This window comes from Dipodomys spectabilis, unplaced genomic scaffold (assembly GCF_019054845.1).
Source record: "Dipodomys spectabilis isolate Male_0828 unplaced genomic scaffold, ASM1905484v1 ptg000061l, whole genome shotgun sequence".
In the NCBI taxonomy this organism is placed as follows: domain Eukaryota; kingdom Metazoa; phylum Chordata; class Mammalia; order Rodentia; family Heteromyidae; genus Dipodomys; species Dipodomys spectabilis.
The window spans coordinates 5,408,300-5,432,842 of NW_024870738.1; the positions used below are offsets into that span (position 1 = coordinate 5,408,300).

At 43.1% G+C, this 24,543-nt stretch overlaps 1 protein-coding gene across 3 annotated transcripts in view; it reads left to right on the plus strand.

Annotated features, from left to right (window-relative positions):
- Positions 1–200: 200 nt before the first annotated feature.
- The window catches only part of Txlng (taxilin gamma), a 58,123-nt gene continuing 33,780 nt past the window's right edge, over positions 201–24,543 (plus strand). The window contains exons 1-2 of one of the 3 annotated variants that reach the window (XM_042680425.1): positions 201–415; positions 21,478–21,781. In XM_042680425.1, coding sequence (XP_042536359.1) covers positions 314–415; positions 21,478–21,781 — 406 coding nt within the window. In that variant the 5' untranslated portion in view covers positions 201–313. The other 2 variants (XM_042680426.1, XM_042680427.1) reach the window with 2 other exon arrangements.

Genomic DNA, 24,543 nt, shown 5'->3' on the forward strand with positions numbered 1-24,543 from the left:
ATCCCCCCCAATCCGGGCCTGTAAGCGGTCGTCGTGCAGCCTTCTGGGACTTGTAGTTCGCTCCCAAGTCCCTCTCTCGGTTAGCGCAGACTCGTGGGGCCTCGGTCTGCCCTTCGGCCCTAGAAGAAGCCCAACCCAGCATTCAGTGCTCCCCACCCCCATCTCGCGGTTTTCCCTTGGGGGCAAACCTCCTCCTGTCACGTGGAAAAACTCCCATGCTGTGATTGGCTGTGGTAATCAGGGGCGGAGCGCAAGGCCCTGCGAGGTTCCTTGCCCCTGGTCGGGCCGCTTGTTTGGCTGCTGCCGTCACCTCATGGCGACGCGGGTTGAGGAGGCAGCGCGGGGAAGAGGCGGCGGCGCTGAGGCGGCTGTCGAGGCCGGACGGGGGGGACGGCGACGCAGCCCTCGGCAGAAGGTCGGTCAGAGGGACTCCTTCATGTTGTTGAATCGGGAGTATACACGGGTTACCTTTTTTCGGGGTCCACCTCTTCACTCTCCCTGGTTACCTTTAGCCATGGGACGAACATCCGGCCCTTTTCCCTCCCGGGGGGTGACGACAGTGGGAGCAGGTGGGGGGGGGATGCGACTGGGATGGATGGGATGGGTAGGGATGATGGTTGGGGCTTGGGGATGCAAGGCACTTGGGGGGGGTGTTGAAGGAGAGCAGTATACACCGCGACTGAGGGGGTAGGTGTGCAAAGCGGGGGCGCGCCAGGTGTGACAGCCACGTGCGGCCGGCCGGCGCCGCGGGGCCCCGGACGCCAGGTGTTCTCCTCTCTCTCTCTCTCTCCCTCGCTCCTAGCCCCTGCGGTCATGATGCTCCGGGCGCTGGACGCCGCTGTCTGGGGCTCCCTGAGGTTATAGGTTCGCCCACTTTGCATCCGGCAGGTGCGCAGGGTGCGCTGCGGGTTGCACCCGGGTTGTTGAGGCGAGGCTGTTGCGCAGTAAGATAACAGAGCGGGAGCCGGGGCTGCGCTGCGCCCCCCTCCCCCCGCCCCTCTCCGCTCCCCGCCACTGCGCGGGCGGACGGGCGGTGAACGCTGCGGGACTGAGTGGGGAGTGGCGGGGTGGGGGGGGCGCTTGGCCCTTAGGACCTAGGCCCCCGGGGTTCGTTCGTCTCTGGGCACTTTGGGCCTTGGTTACACGTGTGGTCGGGGTAGGGGAGGGGATGCTGAAGAATCTCGTGACCCCCCCCCCCCCGCCCCCCAGTCAGGAGCAGCAGCATCTAATAGCCTTCCCAGTCCTCCAACTCCTCACCTTTTCTTTTCTTTTCTCTTTTCTTTTCCTTTTCTCCTTTTTAATTTGGTAAGGGAAACTTGAGCGCCTCCCCGACTTGGCCTTTGGTCTTTCTTCATCTGGGAGGCAGGCTGGACGGTTCCCCTTGCCTTACTTGACTCTTGTCAAGGAGTTTTCAATGTCTCCCTGGATACAGGAAATCGAGACCTCTTTCAGAACGGGAGAATTCCACTTGTTCTGGAGCTCAGTGGGTGGAGTTTGAGAAAGATTGCACAAGGAATGGGGTACTGGGCTTTTGGAAAGCGCTGGGACAGAGAACTGTGGGGAATGGGGCTGAGAGGTAGAATCCCCGTCCCTTTTTCTTGCAGGTGAACATTTGTTAAGATGTCTTACTTGATCACTCAGGGCTATTTCATATTACTTAATTATGTATTTGGCTAATCTTAAAAATAATTCCTGTATGAAATTACGAAATAATATTTTTCCTAATGCGATTCATGAACTTCAAAAGGGAACAAAGGTCTGGTTTACGTTTGAGCAAAGTGTCAAGAATTGGCTTTTGGGGCCAGGCGTGTTTCTACGGTCAGGTATTTTCATGTCTCTGCATGAGAAGTTGGTACTACTCAATTATCTCCCTCTCCTCACTCTCCCCTCTTCCTTCTTCCCCCACTCCTTTCCTCCTTCTTCCCTCTCTCTCCTAAAAGAAAGATCTAGTACTTGTACAACTCAAAAAGCCAGGGACCAAATGTACTTTAGGGATTCAACACTGTCATTCTGGACACTTGACTATTCCCTAAGGGTAGAAAGCCAATCTCTGTGTTTGATTTCATAGGTTCCCCAGGGGAGAACTCAGATAAAAGGCTATTGCAATTGAGGACATAAGTTCCCTTTTATGCCAGTGGGATAAGGACAGAAAGTCATTGAATTAGGAACTGAGGTTTAATCAAGTAGTATTTTAAACTACCCCATAAGAGGTAATGACCCTTGGAGGTACAGAGCTTTTTTAGTATCTAGATATGAATAGTCATATGTATCTGTTGTCTTGTCTGCTTTAATTACCTTGTACTCCTTTTTTATTTTCTTATACTTCTTTGAGACTATTTTTCCTTTTGATTTCAACCGACTTTGATATGAAATTGAAATGCACAGCTAAATACCAGTTTTTGAATTTTCACTAAAAAATAGAGCATCGTATCTGCAGAAATAATTTTTGAGTTATTCTTTATGACCTCCACCTCCCCCCCCCCCACACACACACACATGGAGCTTGAACTCAGGGGCATGGGGACTAGAACTAGCTGGGTTTGCTTGCTCACCTGGCTGTCTCCCACTTGAGCCATGACACCAGCCCAGCTTTTTGCTGGTTATTTTGGAGATGGAGTCTCCCAAACTTGTCTGCTGGGCTGGTTTCAAACCTCTGATCTTCCAGTTCTCAGCTTCCTTGAGTAGCTAAGATTACAGGCATGAGCCACCTGTGCCCTGGAGATCCTTATTATAATTTCCTCCCAGTCACTAACTTGAGAAAATATTCCTATTCGTAACTTCTACTCTTTGTTTTTCAGGAAGCAGAAATAAAATTTAGCAAATTAGGGTTTTGAAATATTGAAGGAATTAAAAGTGACAATCATTGTTTGGTTCCATTATGGAACTTAAAAGTGAGGAAAATTGGAGATGGGCTTTTTTTTTTTTTTTTGGTTGGTTGTGGGGCTTGAACTCTGGGCTTGGGCACTGTCCCTGCACCCTGCACTCTTCAGCTCAAGGCAAGCACTCTACTGCTTGAGCCACAGCGCCACTTCCGGTTTTCTAGTGGTTTATTGGCAATAAGAGTCTCACAGACTTTCCTGCCCAGCGGCTGGCTTTGAACCGCAATCCTCAGATCTCAGCCTCCTGAGTAGCTAGGATTATAGGCATTAGCCACTGGCCCCTGGCGAGATGGGCTTTCTTGGTTCTCATTTGAATCATTTTTGGTTGTTTTGAGACAGAGCCTCACTTGGATTCTGTGGTCTCAGCCGCCTGAATGCTGGGATTACTGGAATTACAAGCCTATATCACCACACCTTGCTTTTTTGAAACAGGTTCTCTCCATGTTGCCCAAGCTGGCCTTGAACTCCTAGGCTCACTTCCCTAGTCACTCTTGATCTGCTCAATTAACTGGCTTCATTTCATAACTACATCCAATTGAATGGTCTCTTAAGGTAACTTTTTTTTTCCTGAAGGTAATATTACAGTACATTTTTTAGAGGTCTCTTGAGGGATTTCTACAACTGTGCTGATATAGTAGCTATGAGCTACATGTAGCTAAGTTGGTTAAAGCTAAATAAAAATGAAGAATTCTGTTTGTCAATCCTACTAGCCACAATATCAAGTGTTACAATAGCCAATATGGCTAGGTATCTGTATTAGAGCAGATCTAGAACATTTTCATCATATAGTTATATTGGACAGCATTGTTCTAAAGATAAAAAGATCATTATATTATGAAGAATTTAGGGGAATTTTTGTTTTATTTTATTTTATTTTTTTTGGGTCCGGGCGTGGGGCCTGAACTCTGGGTCTGGGTGCTTCAGCTCAAGGCTAGTGCTCTACCACTTGAGCCACAGCGCCACTTCCGGCTTTTTTCTTTTTGCTTATGTGGTGCTGAGGAATTTAACCCAGGGCCTCATGCATGCAAGGCAAGCACTCTACCACTGAGCCACCTTCCTAGCCCTGGAATTTTTGTTTTAGACAATTAAGCACATTCATATTATTTTCTAAATTCCTGTGTAGAATTTATTTTTGAGTTTAGTTTGTGTGTGTACGTGTGTATGTGTGTACACGTATGTGTGTACATGCGTATGCACTGGTACTAGGGCTTGAACTCAAAGCTAGGGCACTGTCCCTGAGTTTTCTTGTTCAAGGCTAGTGCTCTACCACTTGAGCCACAGCCCCACTACCGGTTTTTTGGTGGTTAATTGGAGATAAAGAGTCTCATTCCCCTAGCTAACTTCAAACTGTGATCTTCAGATGTCTGCTCCCTAAGTAGCCACGATTATAAGTGTGAGCCATTCATGCCCAATTTATAGGTTGAGTTTTAAGAAAACTAGTCCCACATTTTTTATTGATTTTTATGCATGTGCATACATGTGTGTATGCTGGTACTGGGCTTGATCTCAGGTTCTGGGTGCTATCCCTGAGCTTTTGTGCTCAAGGCTAATGCTCTACCACTTGAGCTATAGCTCTACTTTTGTTTTTTTTGGTGGTTAACTGGAGATAAGATAGTCATAGGCTTTCCTGCCCAGACTGACTTTGAACCATAACCATCAAATCTCAGCTTACAAGGGCATTTGGCTATTTATTTATTTATTTAACTTTATTTTTTTTTGCCAGTCCTAGGGCTTGAACTCAGGGCCTGTGCACTGTCCCTGAGCTTCTTTTGCTCAAGGCTATCACTCTACCATTTGAGCTACAGCGCCGGAAGTGGCTTTTGCTGTTGATGTGGTACTGAGGAATCAAACTCAGGCTTCATGCATGCTAGGCAAGCACTCTGCCACTAAGCCACATTCTCAGCCCCTTGGCTTTTTATTTAAGGAAGAAAAAAAACTCCACATTTTTTTTTTTAGCAGTTTTTAGGTTTACAGGCTAATTTAGCAAGAAGTATAGACTGTCCACAAGTCTCCACACATACTCCTTTCTTTTATTTACATCTTGGACTAGCATGATAATTTTGTTGACATTCTCCAAGTAGCATTGATGCCTAAGCACTAAGCCTATAGTTTACAGGGTTACTCTTACGTTATATAATGTATGTATACCTTTTGACAAGTGTATCATAATATGACTTCTACCTAGTCATCCCTCTTTTTCCCTATACTACTGGGCCCCCTAATCTTTTTCTTTGTTTCTTTTTGAGATTAAAGTCTTGAAATGTATACTCTTTTTTTTTTTTTTGGGTCCGGTCATGGGGCCTGAACTCTGGGCCTGGGCGCTGTCCCTCAGCTCTTCAGCTCAAGGCTAGCACTCTACCACTTGAGCTACAGCACCACTTCCGGCTTTTTTTTTCTGCTTATGTGGTGCTGAGGAATCGAACCCAGGGCCACATGCATGAAAGGCAAGCGCTCTACCACTGAGCCACCTTCCCAGCCCGAAATGTATACTCTTAAAATGTAGCCTGCAATATTTCCCTCTCAGCTTCATGAGTATTAGGATGGGCCAGCTATCGCTGGTCTTTCTCTTTAATCTATAATTTTGACTCCCAGAATGTCTAAGCTTGATCTTTTTTTTGCTAGATTTTTTTTTTGTCTTGAGAATGTTTAAAACTATTTATTATTAAATTTATTTTTAGTTCTATAAACCATTTGGAAGGGTAAAATATATGTTAATTAAGCTCAACTTAACAAAATTATACATTTACAATAGTGCCCTATAGCTTTTTATGGCATAGTTGCACATACATTAATTCTCAGCATTAGTCAGATGCTATGGAGAAGATTGGGCGGCTGTCCTTGCCCACATTTACTGATGACAAACTGCTCAGTAAGGTCAAGTGATTTGCCCAAGGGGTGAAGCTGAGTCTGGAACTCAGTACCCTTTCATCTTCCTTACAGTAATAAGTAGTGTAGCAGTGGTAAATAGTGTAGATTTTAGAGTCAAGACTCTTGGCTCGCTGCCACTTACTAGCTATGAAATCTTGGGCAAGCTTCTTAATATGTAAGTTGGGTTATCTATACGGTGGGGATGATGCTAATGTCTCACATTAGGATTATTCTGAGGAATAAGAATTGATGTGACATTAGGCATAGTGCAGAGCACATAACATTTTCACGGCTGGAGGAAGGTAATTCATACGATGTATCTCTTGCTTTTAGGGTGCCATTAATTTTGTTTTCCAGCTTTTTATATTCTCCCCTCTTTCCAGACTCTGTGCTTGATATAATGAAGAAAAATCAGTCAGGATTGGCAAGAGTGTAGGGTAGGACGAAACTATTTTATTAAATCTTGTCTTTGTCAGTTTGTTGAATTTCAACTTTTCTGCTATAGATATTGATACGTAGCAAAATGATCTTGTGTTTGCAACACTGTTTTCTTTTCTTTTTTTTTTTTTTTTTTTTGGGTCCGGTCGTGGGGCCTGAACTCTGGGCCTGGGCACTGTCCCTCAGCTCTTCAGTTCAAGACTAGCACTCTACCACTTGAGCCACAGCACCACTTCCGGCTTTTTTTTCTTATGTGGTGCTGAAGAATCGAACCCAGGGCCTCAAGCATGCAAGACAAGTGCTCTACCACTGAGCCACCTTCCCAGCCCCTGCAACACTGTTTTCTAACTTTATTGACAAGCTTTGGTAAATTTCACTTTATGAGAGTCAAACAACAAAAGTGATGAAAACAAATCAGATACAGCACATTCCTCTAACAATACCACAGTTTTTATTATTATGTCACAATTGTTAATTTAGTCATTTGGGAGGGTTATTTGGTAGTACTAGGGTTTGAACTCAGGGCCTCATGTTTGCTAGGAAAGCACTCTACTACTTGAACCACACCTTCTGCCCTATTTATTGACTTGTATATTGTTTGTCTGTGTATTTGATTTTTGTGTCTTTACCAGGGTTTGAACTCAATACCTCACTTTGCTTGGCTTTTTTTTTTTGGCGGGGGTGGGGGGGTGGGGGGGGGAGGGGGGGGTGGGGGAGGGGGAGGGTGGGGGGGTGGGTCCGGTCGTGGGGCCTGAACTCTGGGCCTGGACGCTGTCCCTCAGCTCTTCAGCTCAAGGCTAGTGCTCTACTACTTGAGCCACAGTGCCACTTGCGGCTTTTTTCTTTTTGCTTATGTGGTGCTGAGGAATCGAATCCAGGGCCTCATGTATGCAAGGTAAGCGCCCTACCACTGAGCCACCTTCCCAGCCCCAATTGCTTGGTTTTTTTTGCTCACTAATTGCTGCTCTATATTTGAGCCATGCCTCTAGTCCATTTTTTATGCTGGTTTATTGGAGATAGAGGCTCTCAGATTTTCCTGTTCGGGCTAGTTTGAACCTCAATCCTTCAGGTCTCAGCCTCCTGAGTAGGAAGGATTATAGTCATGAGCTACCAGCTCCTAGCTTCCTCTCCCATCTTTCCACATTTCTTGAGCATAGTAAAGGTCAATAATATTGAATGGGAGCAAAACTTTGAGGGAGGTAAAAGGAGTAATAGTTTTTGGTAAACAAATTATGTAGGCTGGGGTTGGATGATTAGGGATATGGCAAATACATTGTAATTGGGGGGGGTGATGTTTGGTTGGTTGAGCCTTATAAACTTATTACATCTTTTTCATTTAAGCCTTATGATATCTGATTTACAAGGTCTGCTTTGCAGATAGCTCCCTCCAAAGGTACCTGCAAATGAAATGTGAAAGGTAAAGAGTTTAAAGAGACCTTTTGAAACTTCAAGTCCACACAGCCTGGTGTTAACAAAGAGCGGAAGTGGTCGAGTAAGTAGGACACGTGAAAAGAAGGCTTGGTGTTTATTTCAAAGGTACATCGGGATTGGCCTATGTGGAGCTGAGAGTGACTTCATAAAATTGGGACAATGATGTTCCACTTAGGTAACCCATAAAATAGAGGACCATTTTTACATCTAGGAGTCTGTGGCTTGAAGATGCCACGGACAATGTGACCTAGGCTCTGCTCTTCAAAATGGGTCAGGCCCAAGTGTATATCAGTGGCTTTGGGCATAATCAAACTTGCTTGTTTTTTTCTTGCTGCTAGGATAGGTGTTTAGGCTAATTGCAGAGAATCTTTGCATTGAAAGAGTTTTAGAGCTAGAAATGGTTTGTAAGTAGAGTCCAGCAGCACCTTTTGTTTTGTGTATTTATTTTATCAATTTTTTATGATGCTGAGGCTCAAGCCCAGGGATTTTGGACATTCTGGAAATGTTCTATCACAGAGCTATATTACCAGTCCTTGCTTTTTTTCTCTTTAGCATTTAAACATTTTTGTGGAAACTACTGGGGTATGTATTCAGGGCTAGGTAGGCAAACTTGAGCATACCCCAGCCCTTTTATTGCTCTAGTTATTCTTAGATTGAGTCTCCCATTTTTATTTATTTATTTATTTGGTCATGGGACTTGAACTTGGCCTGGGTGCTGTCCCTAAGCTCTTTTTTGTTGTTGTTGTTGGTTGTGGGGCTTGAACTCTGGGCCTGAACACTGTCCCTCAGCTCTTCAGCTCAAGGCTAGCTCTCTACCACTTGAGCTACAGCACCACTTCTGGTATTCTGGTGGTTTATTGGAGATAAGAGTTTCACGGACTTTCCTGCCCAGGCTGGCTTTGAACCACAATCCTCAGATCTCAGCCTCCTGAGTAGCTAGGATTACAGGCGTGAGCCACCTGCGCCTGGCTTGTCCCTGAGCTCTTTAGCTCAGGCAAGTGCTCTACCACTTGAGCCACAGCACCACTTCCAATTGTCTGATGGTTAATTGGAGATAAGAGTCTCACAGACTTTCCTTTCCAGGCTGGCTTTGAACCATGATCCTCAGATCTCAGCCTCCTGAGTAGCTAGGATTATAAATGTGAGCCACTGCTGGTGCCCGGGTAGGTCTCCCATTTTTTATACTATGATCTTCTGTGTATGTATGCCTCCCACATAGTTGGGATTATAGGCATAAGCCACCAAGCCTACCTGGGTCCTTGTTTTTTTTTTTTTTTTTTTTGCCAGTCCTGGGGCTTGAACTCAGAGCCTAGACACTGTCCCTAAGCTTACTTTTTCTCAAGGCTGGCACTCTACCACTTGAATCACAGTGCCACTTCTGGCTTTTTCTGTTAATGTGGTACTGAGCAATCGAACCCAGGGCTTCATGCATGCTAGGCAAACATTCTACTGCTAAGCCACATCCCTAGCCCTAGGTCCTTGGTTTTTGAGACAGAGTTTTGCTTTGTAGCCGATGCTGAACTCCATCTTATAAAGGCAAATGATGTACACAGTCTAAACAGATACTATCAGTAAACACCCAGCATTATTACCCACATCTATTAGAGAGATTATGAGTTTCAGGAAGTGGTGTCCTAACTAGACCTTTTCTAGACCCTTTTGTACATTCTGGCTTCTTTACTAGTGTATGAAATCAGGGTCTGTGGTCTATTAGTTTAGCACTGCCTTGCCCCTCTTTTCTGCTCATTAAATTTTTAGTGCTTTCTTCTTTATGTTCTTGGTCCTCTTACTCAATGTGATGATTCCCCTGGATCATTTAAAATTGTTTTTATTGTAATTATAAAGTTGATATGCAAAGGGGTTAAAGGTTACATAAGTCAGATAAAGAGTACATTTCTTTTTTGGACAGTGTCACCTCTTCTCTCATCTGGATCATTTTTGGTGCCAACAGATGGTAAATTGGGCCACCCCAGAACTTATGTTACCCTCAGTTTATGTATGTATATATATGTATGCCTGTACACATCCTCTGTATTAACCTATTGCTGCATAACAAATCATCCCAAATCTAGAGGCTTAAATCAATAAGCACTATCTCACAACCCTTGTATTTATAGACACCAGGAGTGCCTTAGCAGTGCTTCTGCTTTACAGTCTCTCATGGGCTGCAGTCAAGGTGTCTAGCTGAGCCCCAGCCTCTCCTGAAGGTCCCATGGTAAGAGAACCCTCTTTTGAGCCTGCTCACAGGGCTGAATTCCTCATGAGAGGAATTCAGTTTTCAAGGCCTTCTTGAATTCCTGGCCGTGTTGCTTCACTATAAGGCAACTCACAAAGTGGCAGTCAGCTTCTCTTCAAAGTAAACAAGAGAACCCAGACAAGTAGTTCTTGTGTTTATATCTTAGTCTCCCCTTCTCCCTCAATCCTGGGGCTTGAACTCAGGGCCTGGGCACTGTCCCTGAGCTTTTTTGTCAAGGCTAGCACTCTACCCCTTGAGTCACAGCTCCATTTCAGGCTTGTTTTGGTGCCTAATTGGAGATGAGAGTCTCCAAACCAGGCTGGCTTCAAACCACAATCCTCAGATCTTAGCCTCCTGACTTGCTGGGATTACAAGCATGAGCTATCAGCATCTGGCTATATGCTAGTGTGTGTGTGTGTGTGTGTGTGTGTGTGTGTGTGTGTGTGTACGCGCATATGTGCATGTGCACATGTGTGTGCTGGTTCTGGGGCTTGAGCTCAGCCTGTGTGCTGTACCTGAGTTATTTTGCTCAATGCTAGCACTCTGCCACTTGAGCCACAGCCTCATTCCAGCTTGTTTTGGTGCTTAATTGGAGATGAGAGTCTCATGGGCTTTCCTGCCCAAGGTGGCTTTGAACTGCAATCCTCAGATATCAACTCCTAAGTAGCTAGGATTACAGATGTGATTCATCAGCTCCTGGCTTATATCCTAGTTTTAAAGGCAACAGTATCACTTTTGCCACATTTATGCATAAGAAGCAAGTCATTAGTTCTTAGCACACATTCAAGGGGAAAGGATTAAACAAGTAGAAGTACTATTGCAGCTAAGGATTTTGGGTGACCGTTTAACAGGCTGTCTACATACCCTCGAACTCAATAACTCCCAATTTCTAGAAGGGAAATAATCAAGGGCCAAGGATGTAGTTCCATGATAATGTGATTGACTGGCATGCATGACTCCCTACATAAAGGGTTTTATTTTCTTTTAAAGGAAAGCCAGAGCAAATAGCTTGCTGCACTTAGTAGCTTACACCTGTAATCATAGAACTTAGTTGGGCAAGAAGATCATGAGTTTGAGGCCAACCAGCTTAGGGTACAAAGCAAGACCCTGTCTCAAAAAAACACAAAAAACAGATGAGTACAAAGATACACAAATAATACTGTTCATTAAAATCATGTACAGAGCCAGGTGCTGGTCACTCACACCTATAATCAGGAGGCTGACATCTGAGGATAGCAGTTCGAAGTCAACCTGGGCAGGAAAGTCCTTGAGACTCTTTATCTCCAATTAACTGTCAGAAAACTGGAAGTAGTGCTATGGCTCAAAGTGGTAGAGTACAAGCCTTGAGCAGAAAAAGCTGAGGGACAGTGCCCAGACCTTGAGTTCAACCCCCCACAACTGACCTTCCCCAAATCATGTCTAAATCATACCCATCTGGGCTGGCTAATTTGATTACCACATTTCCAGTCACTAAAACATGACCTAGAAGGATATTTTAAGTACATAAGAAAGCATTTGCAATATAATAGCAAACAAGTTTAAAAAGCAGACCTCAAAATCATTGCAATATGGTTCTAATACTCAAGTAAAGAGAAAAAGAAACCACTTTTTAAATTATTTATTTTTCTTCTTTTTTTGCCACTCATAGTACTGAGGAGTCGAACCCAGGGCTTCATGCATGCGAGGCAAGCACTCTACCACTAAGCCACTTTCCCGGCTCCATTTAAAAAAAATTATTTTGGTCATGCGGCTTGAACTCTGGGCCTGGGCACTGTTCCTGAGCTTCTTTTTTTTTGGGGGGGGGGGGGGTCCGGTCGTGGGGCCTGAACCCTGGGCCTGGGCGCTGTCCCTCAGCTCTGCTCTTCAGCTCAAGGCTAGCGCTCTACCACTTGAGCCACAGTGCCACTTCCGGCTTTTTTCTTTTTTATGTGGTCCTGAGGAATCGAACCCAGGGCCTCAGGCATGCAAGGCAAGCGCTCTACCACTGAGCCACTTTCCCAGCCCCTCCTGAGCTTCTTTTGCTCAAGGTGAGTGCTCTACCACTTGAGCCACAGTGCCACTTCTGGCTCTTTTTGAGTAGTTTATTGAAGATAAGAGTCTTAAGGAGTTTCCTACCAGGGCTGGCTTTGAACTGCAATCCCTAGATCTTAGCCTCCTGAGTGGCTATGATTATAGGCCTGAGCCACCAGTGCCTGGCTAGAAACCACTATTTTTAAACATTTTGGAGCATCTTTGAGTAACTGGGTTGCTGGATTCTCATCTCATTTCTTATTTTTTCTTTTGTTTTGGAGTTGTGGGTATTGAACTCAAGTCCTTATACTTGGTAGGCAAATGTTCTACTACTTGGGCCATACTTCCAGCCCCTTTCCGTACTGGTCATTTTGAAGGTAGAGTCTAATTATGCCTCACCGAACTTGGCCTTTAATCCTCTTATTTCTGTTTCCCAGGACCGTGGGGGATGACAAACATGCACTACCAAGCTTAGCCATTGGATAATATGGAGTCTGATGGGGCTGGGAATGTGGTTTAGTGGTGGAGTGCTTGCCTAGCATGCATGAAGCCCTGGGTTTGATTCCTCAGTACCACATAAACAGAAAAGGCTAGAAGTAGTGCTGTGGCTCAAGTGGTAGAGTACTAACTTTGAGCAAAAGAAGCTCAGGAACAGTGCCCAGGCCCTGAGTTCAAGCCTCAGGTCTTGGAGAAAAAAAAAAGATTGAGTCTGATGAACATTTTGCATTGGCTGCCCTTGAACCACAGTCCTCTGATCTCTGCATCCCGAGTAACTAAGATTACAGGCTTGAGTCATTGCACCCAGCTTCGTTTCCTTCTTTATACTTCCTGCGTCCTCATAATTTTCTATGAGTTATATGTATGACTTTTATTAGAAAAGAAAAAAAGGGATGCTTTTTAAAAGTTTTCAAGTTTTCCATTCCCTGAATAGTGATAGTATTAAGCTTTGCTCAGCAAAATAAGCAGAAAGATGGAGCAGAACCTAGCCTCTGTGTGAACTTAGCTGCTAACCAGTGATGTTCTGAGGCAGAGCGAGGGAAGAGGATCAGGCTGCAGGTCACAGACATTGTGCCACTGTGCTTGAGGACAATGTGGCTAGTGGCCATGCTTGGTGGTGTAACTGAAAAACGATGCCCTTCTCTCTGGATAGGCACAATCCCAATCCAGGATGCACAACTTGGTCAGCAGACTGGGAATTAGACGTCAGCTCTAGTCTTCTTCAGCCAGCATCTTTTGTCCTTGTCCTGTGGGTCTATGCTTCAGAGAGTCAACCCAGCTAGAGAGACCTCAGGTCCTGAATGTGAGAGGTCAAAATTTGAGCTTGCTCATACTAGATTCGCATATCACCTTTCCACAGCTATACCCACTTCTGACTATGGGCAGTCATTACTAATACCACCACTTCTTAGAAAAGGACACACCCATGATATGTGACCCCAGGCCAAAGAACAAAGAGGGAGTGGGCAAGGCCTGGAAGAGGAGTCTCTGGAGGCCTCTTCAGGACTTCTGCCTTCCTGTTCATATCCAGCCTCAAATAACAATTCTGACGTCTCCCATCTTGCTCCTTATCACCTGTTTAGAGTTTTCCTGTCTTTGAGTTGGACCAGAACTTCTCTCCTACTTGCTTCCTCTATCCAAAGGACAAGTGGCAAACAGGCAGGCCAGTGGCCAGTGGCTAGTGGAGGCATTGGTGGGGGCTTTCTTTCTTGGGCATTTGTTCTTTGCCAGGTGCAGCTGAAACTTTCATGCTTCTTATTAGAGGTTTGTCCTTAGCAGGCATTATTAGCCCTTAGTTTCTGATAAGCATGAAGTTTGGCAATGGCAATAATTGTTCAAGGCTGCACAGCCAAGAGACCAGCAAGGCTGGGATTCTGAGTTTGTCCAATTAGTTCACAGTGCCTCTGGCCACTCCCTCCCACCTTGCTCTATTCACAGAGCTTCCACCAGTCTTAGGAACACAGATCAAGGCAGCTGAGCTGCCAGGGCCTGGGTAAGCATATAAATGCATTCCTTCCCATGGGCAGGCAGGCAGGTGCAGGTAGGGGCAATAAAAACTGCCTTATGAGCTGGCAATGGTGGTTCACGTCTATAATCCTAGCTACTTGGGAAACAGATCTGAGGATCGCAGTTTGAAGCCAGCCCAGACAGAAAAGTCCTTGAGACTCTTTATTTCCAATAAACTTCTCAGTAAAAGCTGGAAGTAGCAACGTGACTCAAGTGGTAGAGTACTCTCGTTGAGCGAAAAAGCTCAGGAATAGCTCAGGAACAGCACCCAGGTCCTGAGTTCAAGCCCCAGGACTACAAAAGCAAAACAAAACAAAACCCTGTCTTAGGATCAAGCACTGTGAGGGTAGAGTCAACTTTCACTTTGTACCAATCCTAGAGATCTATTATTTTTATTTTTTTTTATCTTGGTCCTGCACTTGAATGCAGGACCTACCTACTATCCCTTATCTTTTGTGCTTATGGCTTATGCTCTACTACTTTGAGCCACAGCACCATTTCCAGGTTTTGGTAGTTATTTGGAGAGAAAAGTCTGAGGGACTTTTCCTGCCTGGGCTGGCTTTGAACTGTGATCGTCACATCTCACTCAGCCTCTTGAGTAGCTAGGATTACAGGCATGAGCTACTGGCACCCAGCTATTACTTTCTTTTTCTGAGACCAAGTTTTGTTGTACCTCAAGCTAACCAGGATTCATTGTGTAGCCCAAGCTGACTTCAAATTCTTTATCATCCTATCTCAGGCTCCTGGATCCTGGGATGCATTATAGGCAAGTACCACCCTGTCTGCTTCTTTTTTTTTTTTTTTTTGGTCGGTTGTGGGGCCTGAACTGGGCCTGGGCGCTGTCCCCTAGCTCTTCAGCTGTAGACCAGTGCTCTACCACTTGAGTCTTAGCCCCACTTCCGGCTTTTTCTGCTTATGTGGTGCTGAGGAATCGAACCAGGGGCCTAATGCATGCAAGGCAAGCGCTCTACCACTGAGCCACCTTCCCAGCGCCACCTGTCTGCCTCTTTGCTTCCAAAGTATGTCCTTCCTCAGAACTCTGTCATTGTTTGGCTTCACACATTTTATTTTTAGAGTAATGGTTTTATTGAGAAAAAGTTAATATGTGGTAATATTTACCCACTTAAACCAATTCAGTAACTTTTAGTGTATTTACAGAGTTGCGTGACCATCATCACATCTATTCATTTATTTAGTACCGGTCCTGGGGCTTGAATTCTTAGTGCTGGGCCTGAGCTATTTTATTTTATTTGTTTCTGGGTCCTCAAGGCTACCATACTACAACCTGAGTCACAGTTCCATTTCTGAATTTTTGGGCGGTTAGTTGGAGATAAGAGTATCAAAGACATTCCTGCTCTGGCTGGCTTTGAGCTGTGATCCTCAGATCTCCGCCTCCTGAGTAGCTAGGATTATAGGTCTGTGCCACTGGTGCCTGGCCATTTATATATTTTAACATAACCTGGGAAGAGTACTCTCATTGGAATGTTGCAAAGATAAGAATTCAATCTGTGCTTTCTGTGTCCTAGGTTCATGACTGTGGGCATAGTATTGTACTCTTTAATGAATGGCTTAATAGAAACAGTTGAGATCTCATCTGCTTCTGCATTTAGTCTGTTGTACTATGTCATTTAAGGTGAAGTATATGAAGACAGTTTGGCTTGTACAATTTGTAGTCTAAAGAGAGGACTATTATAGCCTTTCTGGATAATTGTGGAAGCTTTTTGATTTGACAGATCTGTTTTGTATATCCCTTCCCCCATCCATAAAAGTTTTTTTTTTTTATAATACTGAGGGTGGAACTCAGGGCCTCATACATGCTAAACATGTACTCTAAGCCCTGTTTTACATTCAGTGGATCTTTTTCTTTCCATGCATCAGTTTGAAATATCCATAAACAGTATTAGTTTATGTACTGAATTGTGTTGTTCTGCCCCATATTGACATATTTTGGCAAATAATACTGAAACACCCCCCTTCCCTGTGTATATTGGTGAGGAAGAGAGAATCCTGACATAGTTTAATGCCATGGTCTTGATTTGCTAAGGAGCTAGCCAGCTTTGTTACTGGACGTAGCTTTTGCACCATCAATACATGATGATCATTGTACATAATGAACATGCAATCTGCCTTAATCTTTTGGAAAGTATGTTTAATTTATTGATACTGTGGATCCAGCTTTATTTGTGCGGGCTTTGGTGCTGTTCTTGAGCTTTTTCTATCAAGCCTGGTGCTCTGTCACTTGAGCCATAGCTCCATTTCTGCCTTCCTCCCCTCCCCCGTTTTTTTGTTTTTTTTTTTGCTGGTCCTGGGGCTTGAACTCAGGGCCTATGCACTATCCTTGAGCCTCTTCCTGCTCAAGGCTAAGACTCTACCACTTGAGCTACAGTGCTACTTCTGGCTTTTTCTGAGTAATGTATTGCAGGTAAGAGTCTCATATACTTTCCTGCCCATGCTGGCTTTGAACCGTGATCCTCAGATCTCAGCCTCCTGAGTAGCTAGCATTACAGGCATGAGCCACTGGTGTCTGGCAACTTCTGGCTTTTTGATGGTAAATTAGGGATAAGAGTCTCTTGAGTTTGTCTGTCTGGGCTAGCTTCAAACCATGATCCTTAGAGCTCCGCCTTCTGAGTAGCTAGAACTGCAGTTGTAAGCTGTGGGCACCTACTGCATGAGTTCATTTTACAAGGGAGGGAATTCATTGTGATGCTTCCATTCATGTATACAATATACTTCATCAGCCTTATCCCTCTTTCATTCCCAACTTTATTCTCTTTTTTTTTTTGTGCCTGTACTTGTACATAGTAGAGTTCAGTTTGTTGATACAAATCTAGGTAAAAAAAAATGCTGTCTTACTTTGATTGACATTCTTCTTTGTGTTTTATTATGAACAAGGTTGAAAATGTTTTTCCTATATTTTACATATTTAGTTTTTTAATTGTGATCTGCTTATTAGCAAACGATTGAAAATTAGGTCTCTTGTCTTATTTGTAAGGGCTTCCTGTGGTCTTTGAGCTAGTCTGAAGTTTCAGTTACTATTTTGTAAATTGATCTTCTTTTTTCTCCCCCCCCCCCCATAGATCTTGAAGTTTTTGAAAGGCCCTTTTCATGGCAAGGTTATAAAAAATTATTTGGGGACTGGGAAGATGGCTCAGTGATAGAGTGTTTGCTGTGCATGAATGAGGCCCTGGTCTGGTTTTAAACTGCAGTCCTCAGATCTCATTCTCCTGAGTAGCCAGATGTGAGCCACCAGCACTCAGCTTGTAACTTTATTCTTTTTTTAAAGGTTCTTTCTTCTACTGACCAATAAGTAGCTCTATTCTTTTCTCTTTTCTTTTTTTTTTGGGGGGGGGGGGTCTGGTTGTGGGGCCTGAACTCTGGGCCTGGGCACTGTCCCTCAGCTCTTCAGCTCAAAGCTAGCGCTCTACCACTTGAGCCACAGCGCCACTTCCGGCTTTTTTTCCTTTTTGCTTATGTGGTGCTGAGGAATCGAACCCAGGGCCTCTGGCATGCAAGGCAAGCGCTCTACCACTGAGCCACCTTCCCAGCCCTCTATTATTTTTTTTTGTCAGTTATAGGACTTGAATTCAGGGCCTGGGCGCTGTCTTAGAGCTTCTTTTTGCTCAAGGCTAGTACTTTACCACATGAGCCACAGCACCACTTCTGGTTTTTGAGTAGTTAATTGGCGATAAGAGTCTATTGGAGATAAGATTCTTATGGACATTTTTGCCCAGGCTAGATTTGAACTGCTATCCTCAGATCTCGGCTTTCTGAGTATCTAGGACTACAGGGGTGAGCCACCTGCATCTAGCGCAGCTGTAGTCTTTTTTTTGTTTTTGTTTTTTCAGTTGTGGGGCCTGAACTCGGCCTGGGCGCTGTCCCTCAGCTCTTCAGCTCAAGGCTAGTGCTCTACCACTTGAGCCACAGCGCCACTTCAAGCTTATTTTAAGTAGCTTATTGGAGATAAGAGCCTCACAGGGACTTTTCTGCCTGGCTGGCTTCAAACCGTGATCCTCACATCTCAGTCTCCTAGTAGTTAGGATTACAGGCATGAGCCACCATTGCCCAGCTGAATTTAAGACTTTCAGTATTACCTTGTGTGTTTTTTCCTATTTGAATTAGGTTTAATGTTTGGCATCAGTTCATTAACTCTAAAAGCAAAAAAAAAAATTCCTCTTAAAGGATTAATTTTTTTCCATCAGACAATGTGGTGAATGCTTGTAATCCCAGCATTTGGCAAGTAAATTTTGAGATCAAGGCCAGTTTTGGCTGTATAAGACCCTATCACAAAAACAGAACAACAAAAGATTAAGTTATAAATAAATTAAAATATTTTCAGGCACCTTATTAAAAAAAACAACAAGGCTGGGAAGGTGGCTCAGTGGTAGAGCGCTTGCCCTGCATGCCTGAGGCCCTGGGTTCGATTCCTCAGCACCACATAAGCAAAAAAAGCCGGAAGTGGCGCTGTAGCTCAAATGGTAGAGCGCTAGCCTTGAGCTGAAGAGCTGAGGGACAGCGCCCAGGCCCAGAGTTCAGGCCCCACAACTGGACCCAAAAAGAAAACAACAACAACAACAACAACAAATCATGAAAAACATAATCGTTTTTATTGTTGTTATGCCAGAGGAGGATGGCAGGGCTTCATGTGTGCTGTGCTAGGTAAGGGTTCTGTCACTTTTTTTTCTACTTTTCAGCCTCTGAAAAGCAATGTATCTTTTTATATGTGCCAATACCAGAGCTTGAATGCAGTACTTCATGCTTTTGTTGGGCTTTTTTGCTTTAGGCTGGTGCTTTACTACTTAAGCCATATATCCCCTTTGACTTTTTTGTTGGTTAACTAGTAATAAGAGTCAGAGTTATCTGTCTGATCTGGCTTCAAACCTTGATTCTCAGATTTTGCACGTGTGTGTATGTGTGTGTGTGTGTGTGTATTGGAACTTGAACTCAGGGCTCCGGTACTTCTTCACTCAAGCCTGATGCTCTGTCACTTGAGCCACAGCTCCACTTCTGCCATTTGGTGGTTCAATTGGAGTTGAGAGGCTCTCAAGTTTGTCTACTCTGGCTAGCTTTGAACTTCTATCTTCAGATGTCAGCCCCCTGAGTGACATGAACCACAAATACCTGGCCAAAGCAACCTATCTTTAATCTTTCTCCCTGTAGGAAAAAAAATTCTTGATATATTGTGAATATATCTGTAAATATATATATATATATATATATATATATATATACACACAGATATATTCTTGTAACAAAAACCTTGTTAAAGTAAAATATTCAGAAATTATATGCAGATCTTAAGTATATAGACTTAATGAATTTTACTGTGGGCATCTATGTTAGGCCTTCTAGATCAAGAACTAGAATTTCATCAAACATCCCAGAAGCCCCTACCCCTAGTGATTACCATGATTAGCCTAGACTATTTTGATATATAAATAGTTTCTTCTAGTTGGCACTATTAGCACAACATTCCCTCAAAGTTAGGTCTGAATTTATCTGTGTTTGCTGCATCAAGCAGTAATTCATTCTCATTACTGGATAATATGGACATAGTCCCACTTATCCATTCTTCTTTTGCTAGAAATTTGAGTTGATTCCATTTTAGGGCCATTATGAATAGTGTTGCTTTAAACATTCTTGGCTTTTGTGTGCACATATGTACAGACGGGTAAATTCCTAGGAGTAGAGTTAACTGGGTTAGAAGATATCCATCCAAATTGCCAAAGAGTTTTTAGAGTGGCACTGCCAGTTTGTTCTTCCAGAAAAGCACAATGCTTGGTTTAAACATTAGACTGTAGATGATCATGTTTCAGTTTCCTTTCCATCCTTTCTTCCTCTGATATTTTGAGTACTTTTTATTCAATTGAATGTGTTATAACTTGAAATAATAAACCTCTGCTCTCCCATTAAGTAAATGAATACATAAATAATTTGGGGTCAGATGCCAGCAGCTCATGACTGTAATCCTAGCTACTCAGGAGGCTGAGATCTGAGGATTGAGATTCAAAGGCAGCCTGCGCAGGAAAGTCTATGAGACTTTTATCTAAAAAAAAAAAAAAAAACCAACCAGAAGTGGTACTGTGGCTCAAGTGGTAGAGCACTAGCATTGAGCAAAAAAAAAAGGTCAGAGACAGAACCTAGGCCCTGAGTTCAAGCCCCAGGACACACACACACACACACACACACACACACACACACACACACACGCACACGCACGCACGCACGCACGCACGCACCTACCTGAACAAGAACATTACACATTGAAATAAAGGTATCTTTACCACACATACTATTTGTATTATTCATGACAGGGTGAATTAAAATGTCAATCTCAAAATTTCTATGACTTAATAATGGGAGGGAAGTGTATTACTTGTTCCTTAGTAATCCAGTGCGGGTTTTCTTTGCAAGCAGGGTAGTTTTTTTATATGCTTTAGTAACCTATCTTGTAAACATATTAGTGACCTCTGCATTCAGCCAGAGTGGGTAAGAGAAACAAAACATTTTCTTCTAAGCATCAAAATCTGGTTGAGAAGTGACAATCACCAACTCTGCTCACATTCCATTGATGTGGATGTCATGTGTGGGAATCTCATCTAGATGTTGGGGCTGAGAAATGTCCTTGACTGGGCATTTGTCTTACAGGTGCCAGCTCCACAAAATTTTAGGGCAGCTAGCTTCTGGTGGAAAGCTAGCTAGCTAACTCTACTGTCCTAAGCTCCTTGAGGATAAGGCTAGAATGGGGAAGAGTTTAGTTTTGAAATGGTACCAATTATAACAGTGAATTTTTGTAGGGACCTAAGTCTAGAATTATAGCTGAATAACATTGCTTGCCACCTTTGGTATTATATAATCATATGCTTAAAACATTTCTATTAGCTTACATTAGTTATATAGAGGAGTGTTTCATTCTTATATTCCCATACATGTTTACAATATGTATAATGTTTTAACATTATTATTATTATTTTTTGTCGGTCGTGGGGCCTGAACTCAGGGTCTGGGCACTGTCCCCCAGCTCTTCAGCTCAAGGCTAGCCTCTACCACTGGAACCACAGTGCCACTTCCAGCTTTTTCTGCTTATGTGGTGCTGAGGAATCAGACCCAGGGCCTCATGCATGCAAGGCAAGCACTCTACCACTGAGCTACTTTCCTAGCCCCTAGCATTATTTTTTTGTGGGGTATGTATGCTAGACAGGCATTCTAACACTGAGCTATATATGTGTGTGTATCTTTTTTTTTGGGGGGGGGGTCCGGTTGTGAGGCCTGTACTCTGGGCCTGGGTGCTGTCCCTCAGCTCTTCAGCTCAAGGCTAGTGCTCTACCACTTGAGCCATAGCACCACTTCCGGCTTTTTTCTTTTTGCTTATGTGGTGCTGAGGAATCGAACCCAGGGCCTCAGGCATGTAAGGCAAGTGCTGTACCACTGAACCACCTTCCCAGCCCCAAGTGTGTGTATCTTATCTCCACATATACGCACATATTCCCAGCCTTGTTTTAACTTTTATTACCTTTATACTAAGCTGGCAAGCTGTGATGGGCCATTGGTTTAAAATATGGACTACATATGATTCAACTCCCTCTTTCATCTTTTGTCTTCTTCCCCTTCTAGTTTGAAGTTGGCACAATGGAAGAAGCTGGAGTTTGTGGGCTAGGGGTGAAAGCAGATAGGTTGTGTAACTCTCAGTCAAATGATATTCTTCAACATCAAGACTCCAGTTGTGGTGGCACGACTAACAAGCATTCACTGGAAGGGGATGGAGGCAGTGACTTTATAACAAAGAACAGGAATTTGGTAAGCCCAGCATACTGCTCACAGGAGTCAAGAGAAGAAATTCCTGGGCAGGAAGCTCGAACTGGTCCTCCTGATGGTCAACAAGATTCAGAGTGCAGCAGAAACAAGGAGAAAACCTTAGGTAATAATCTCTGCATACTGGTTGGACATTTTCACATATTGCTCATTTTACTCATGGTCTACAGCACAGATGACCATGAACATGATTAGTTTGGAGATGCTTAGCTAATGCCCTTACTGTCTTTGGTGAGGACAATCTCTATGTCTGTTTTGGATATGGGTAAGAGGTAAAAACAGCAGAGTTATAAAGCTCAGTTCATTCTCTAAATAACCAAGAATTAGCTTTCTTCACAAAATTTGGGTACAACAGACAGAAGTGTTATTTGACTTGCCTTGTTTGTATCTTTAATGTATTCTGATAAAAATTATGTGAAAACTTTATTTGATCAATTTCTTTAAAGACTAGGCACAAAACTTTAATGGCAAAATAGGTATCTGTAGTCAGAAAGGGGTTGGCTGGCTTTCTAGGGATATTTTTCTCTCTCCCATGATGTAATTTGTGATTTAGACCAAGATTGTAATATGTTTAATCTCAACAGATCTTGAAACCCTCTTGCATTTTAGTCTTACTCCTACTCAGGGATACTCAGGTTTTTATGCGTATTAAATATGTAATATTTACAGTATATGATATGCATAGTTTTATTTAATGACTGTAAATTGGAATTATCCTTATTAAACTAATTTTAGGCTATCCGAGAAAATGAAAAAAATTACAGAAATATAAAAAGTAATTTTAATTTCTTATGCATAGGGCATACTTCTTAAATCAGGATCCCTGATTTATGTATATAAAAAACAATGTAGTCTTAAAAAGTAACACATAAGGCAGGCTTGGTGACTTATGTCTATAATACTAGCAGCTCAGGAAGTGAGTGTGATTTGAACCCAGCAAGCCACCCCAGGCAAAAATGTCTACAAGACTGTTTCCAATAATTCAGCAAAAAGCTGGGCTGGAAGCATGGTTCAAGTGGTAGCTCATCAGCTGAGCAAGCAAGCCAAGCAAGAGCACTAGGCTGAGTTTAAGCCCCAGTACTGGTACAACAAAATAAAAAAAATACAATGTTACATATGAATAAGCAATTCTACCTGTAGATATCTATACCCAGGAGGATTAAATTTTTGTGTGCTTAGAAGCTTGTATAGGAATGTTCATGGCAGTTTTATCCACAAAAAATTACTCAAAAATGGAAGCCACATAGATATGCATTGGATAATGAATGGATAATTAATGTATGTATCCACATGGTGACATATTAGCCACAAAATGGAATGAAGCATTGATCCATCCTGCATGAATGAATAGTATAAAACAATCTGTAAAATGAAAGAAGCCAGACACAAAGGGCCACACATTGTATGATATCATTATATATGTAATGTTCAGAATTGACAAATTTGTGGAGACACAAAGTGGAATTGTAGTAGCCAAAGCTGAGAGGACAGAGGAATGATGGAGGACCGAGGAATGCTAACGGGCAAGGGATTCTTTGGGGATGGTGAAAATATTCTGGAATTAGAACGTGGTGATGGTTGTATGACTTTGGGAATATACTAAATTGTATACTATTTCTTAATAATGCTGGCGATAAGTTGTATACTTTAAATTAAAAAAATAAAAAGTAGCTGGGCATTGGTGGCTCACACCTACAATCCTACCTACTAGGGAGGCTGACATCTGAAAATCATGGTTTGAAGCCTTCTGAGAAAGGAAAATCCATGAGACTTAGCTCCAGTTAACCACCAAAATACTGGAAGTGGACCTTCCACTCAGTTGATAGACCTCTAGACTTGAGTGAAAAAAACTAGGGGACTAAGTACAAGCCCCACGACTCACTCAGAAACACACACAGATTAAGTTTTAACTAGGTGTACTATGAGAGCCTTTAGTCCCACCTACATAGGAGGCTGAGGCAGCAAGGTCATTGGACCCAGGAGTTCAAGGCTCACTTGACAACAAAGTAAGGTCTTATCTCTGAAGATTTTTTTTTTGGTCAGTCATGGCCAAGTCATGACCGTGATGGCTTGATCTCAGGGCTTTGGGGATCTCTGTGAGCTTTTTTGCTCCAGGCTAGTGATCCACCACTTTAAGTCACTGTACCACTCCCAGGTTTCTGGTGGTTAATTGGAGATAAGAGTCTCATGGACTTTCCTGCCCAGACTGGTTTTGAACCACAATTCTCAGATCTCAGCCTCCTGCTAGGACAAGCAAGAGCCACTGGCTCCCAGCTTTCTGAAGATTTTTTTTTAAAAAGTGAATTAGATGTTATGAAAATTCTCTGTAAAAAATATATGCCCTGGGCTGGGAATGTGGCTCCATGGCAGGCATGAAGCTCTGGGTTCAATTCCTCCGTAACGCATAAGCAGAGAAATGTAGAAGTGGCAGTGTGGCTCAAGTAGTAGAGTACTAACCTTGAGCAAAAGAAGCTCAGGGACAGTGCCCAGGCCCCAGGACTGGCAGAAAAAGATGCCCTATCATCCCCCAAACAAAACAGAAAGACAGTTTGAGGTTTAAAGTCCACCTCCTTCTTCCACTCTCCCCCATAGCAGTATATATACCAAATACCAAAGTCATATTATGTTATAGTAAATCCTTGATATCCTTGATCTGTTGTTCCTGTTAAACTGCTGTTGAAGAAAAAGCCACACATTCTCAGTATGTGGAGTTCAAGTATTGCACTGAATAGATTTGATTCATTTTTTTTTCTACAGCACTACTCAATTACCTGCTGATGATATGGCTCCTTTTCAGCAAATCTCTAGTTTCACTTTATCACTTCAACTCAGCATATTTATTTATTTATTTATTTACTTATTTTTATT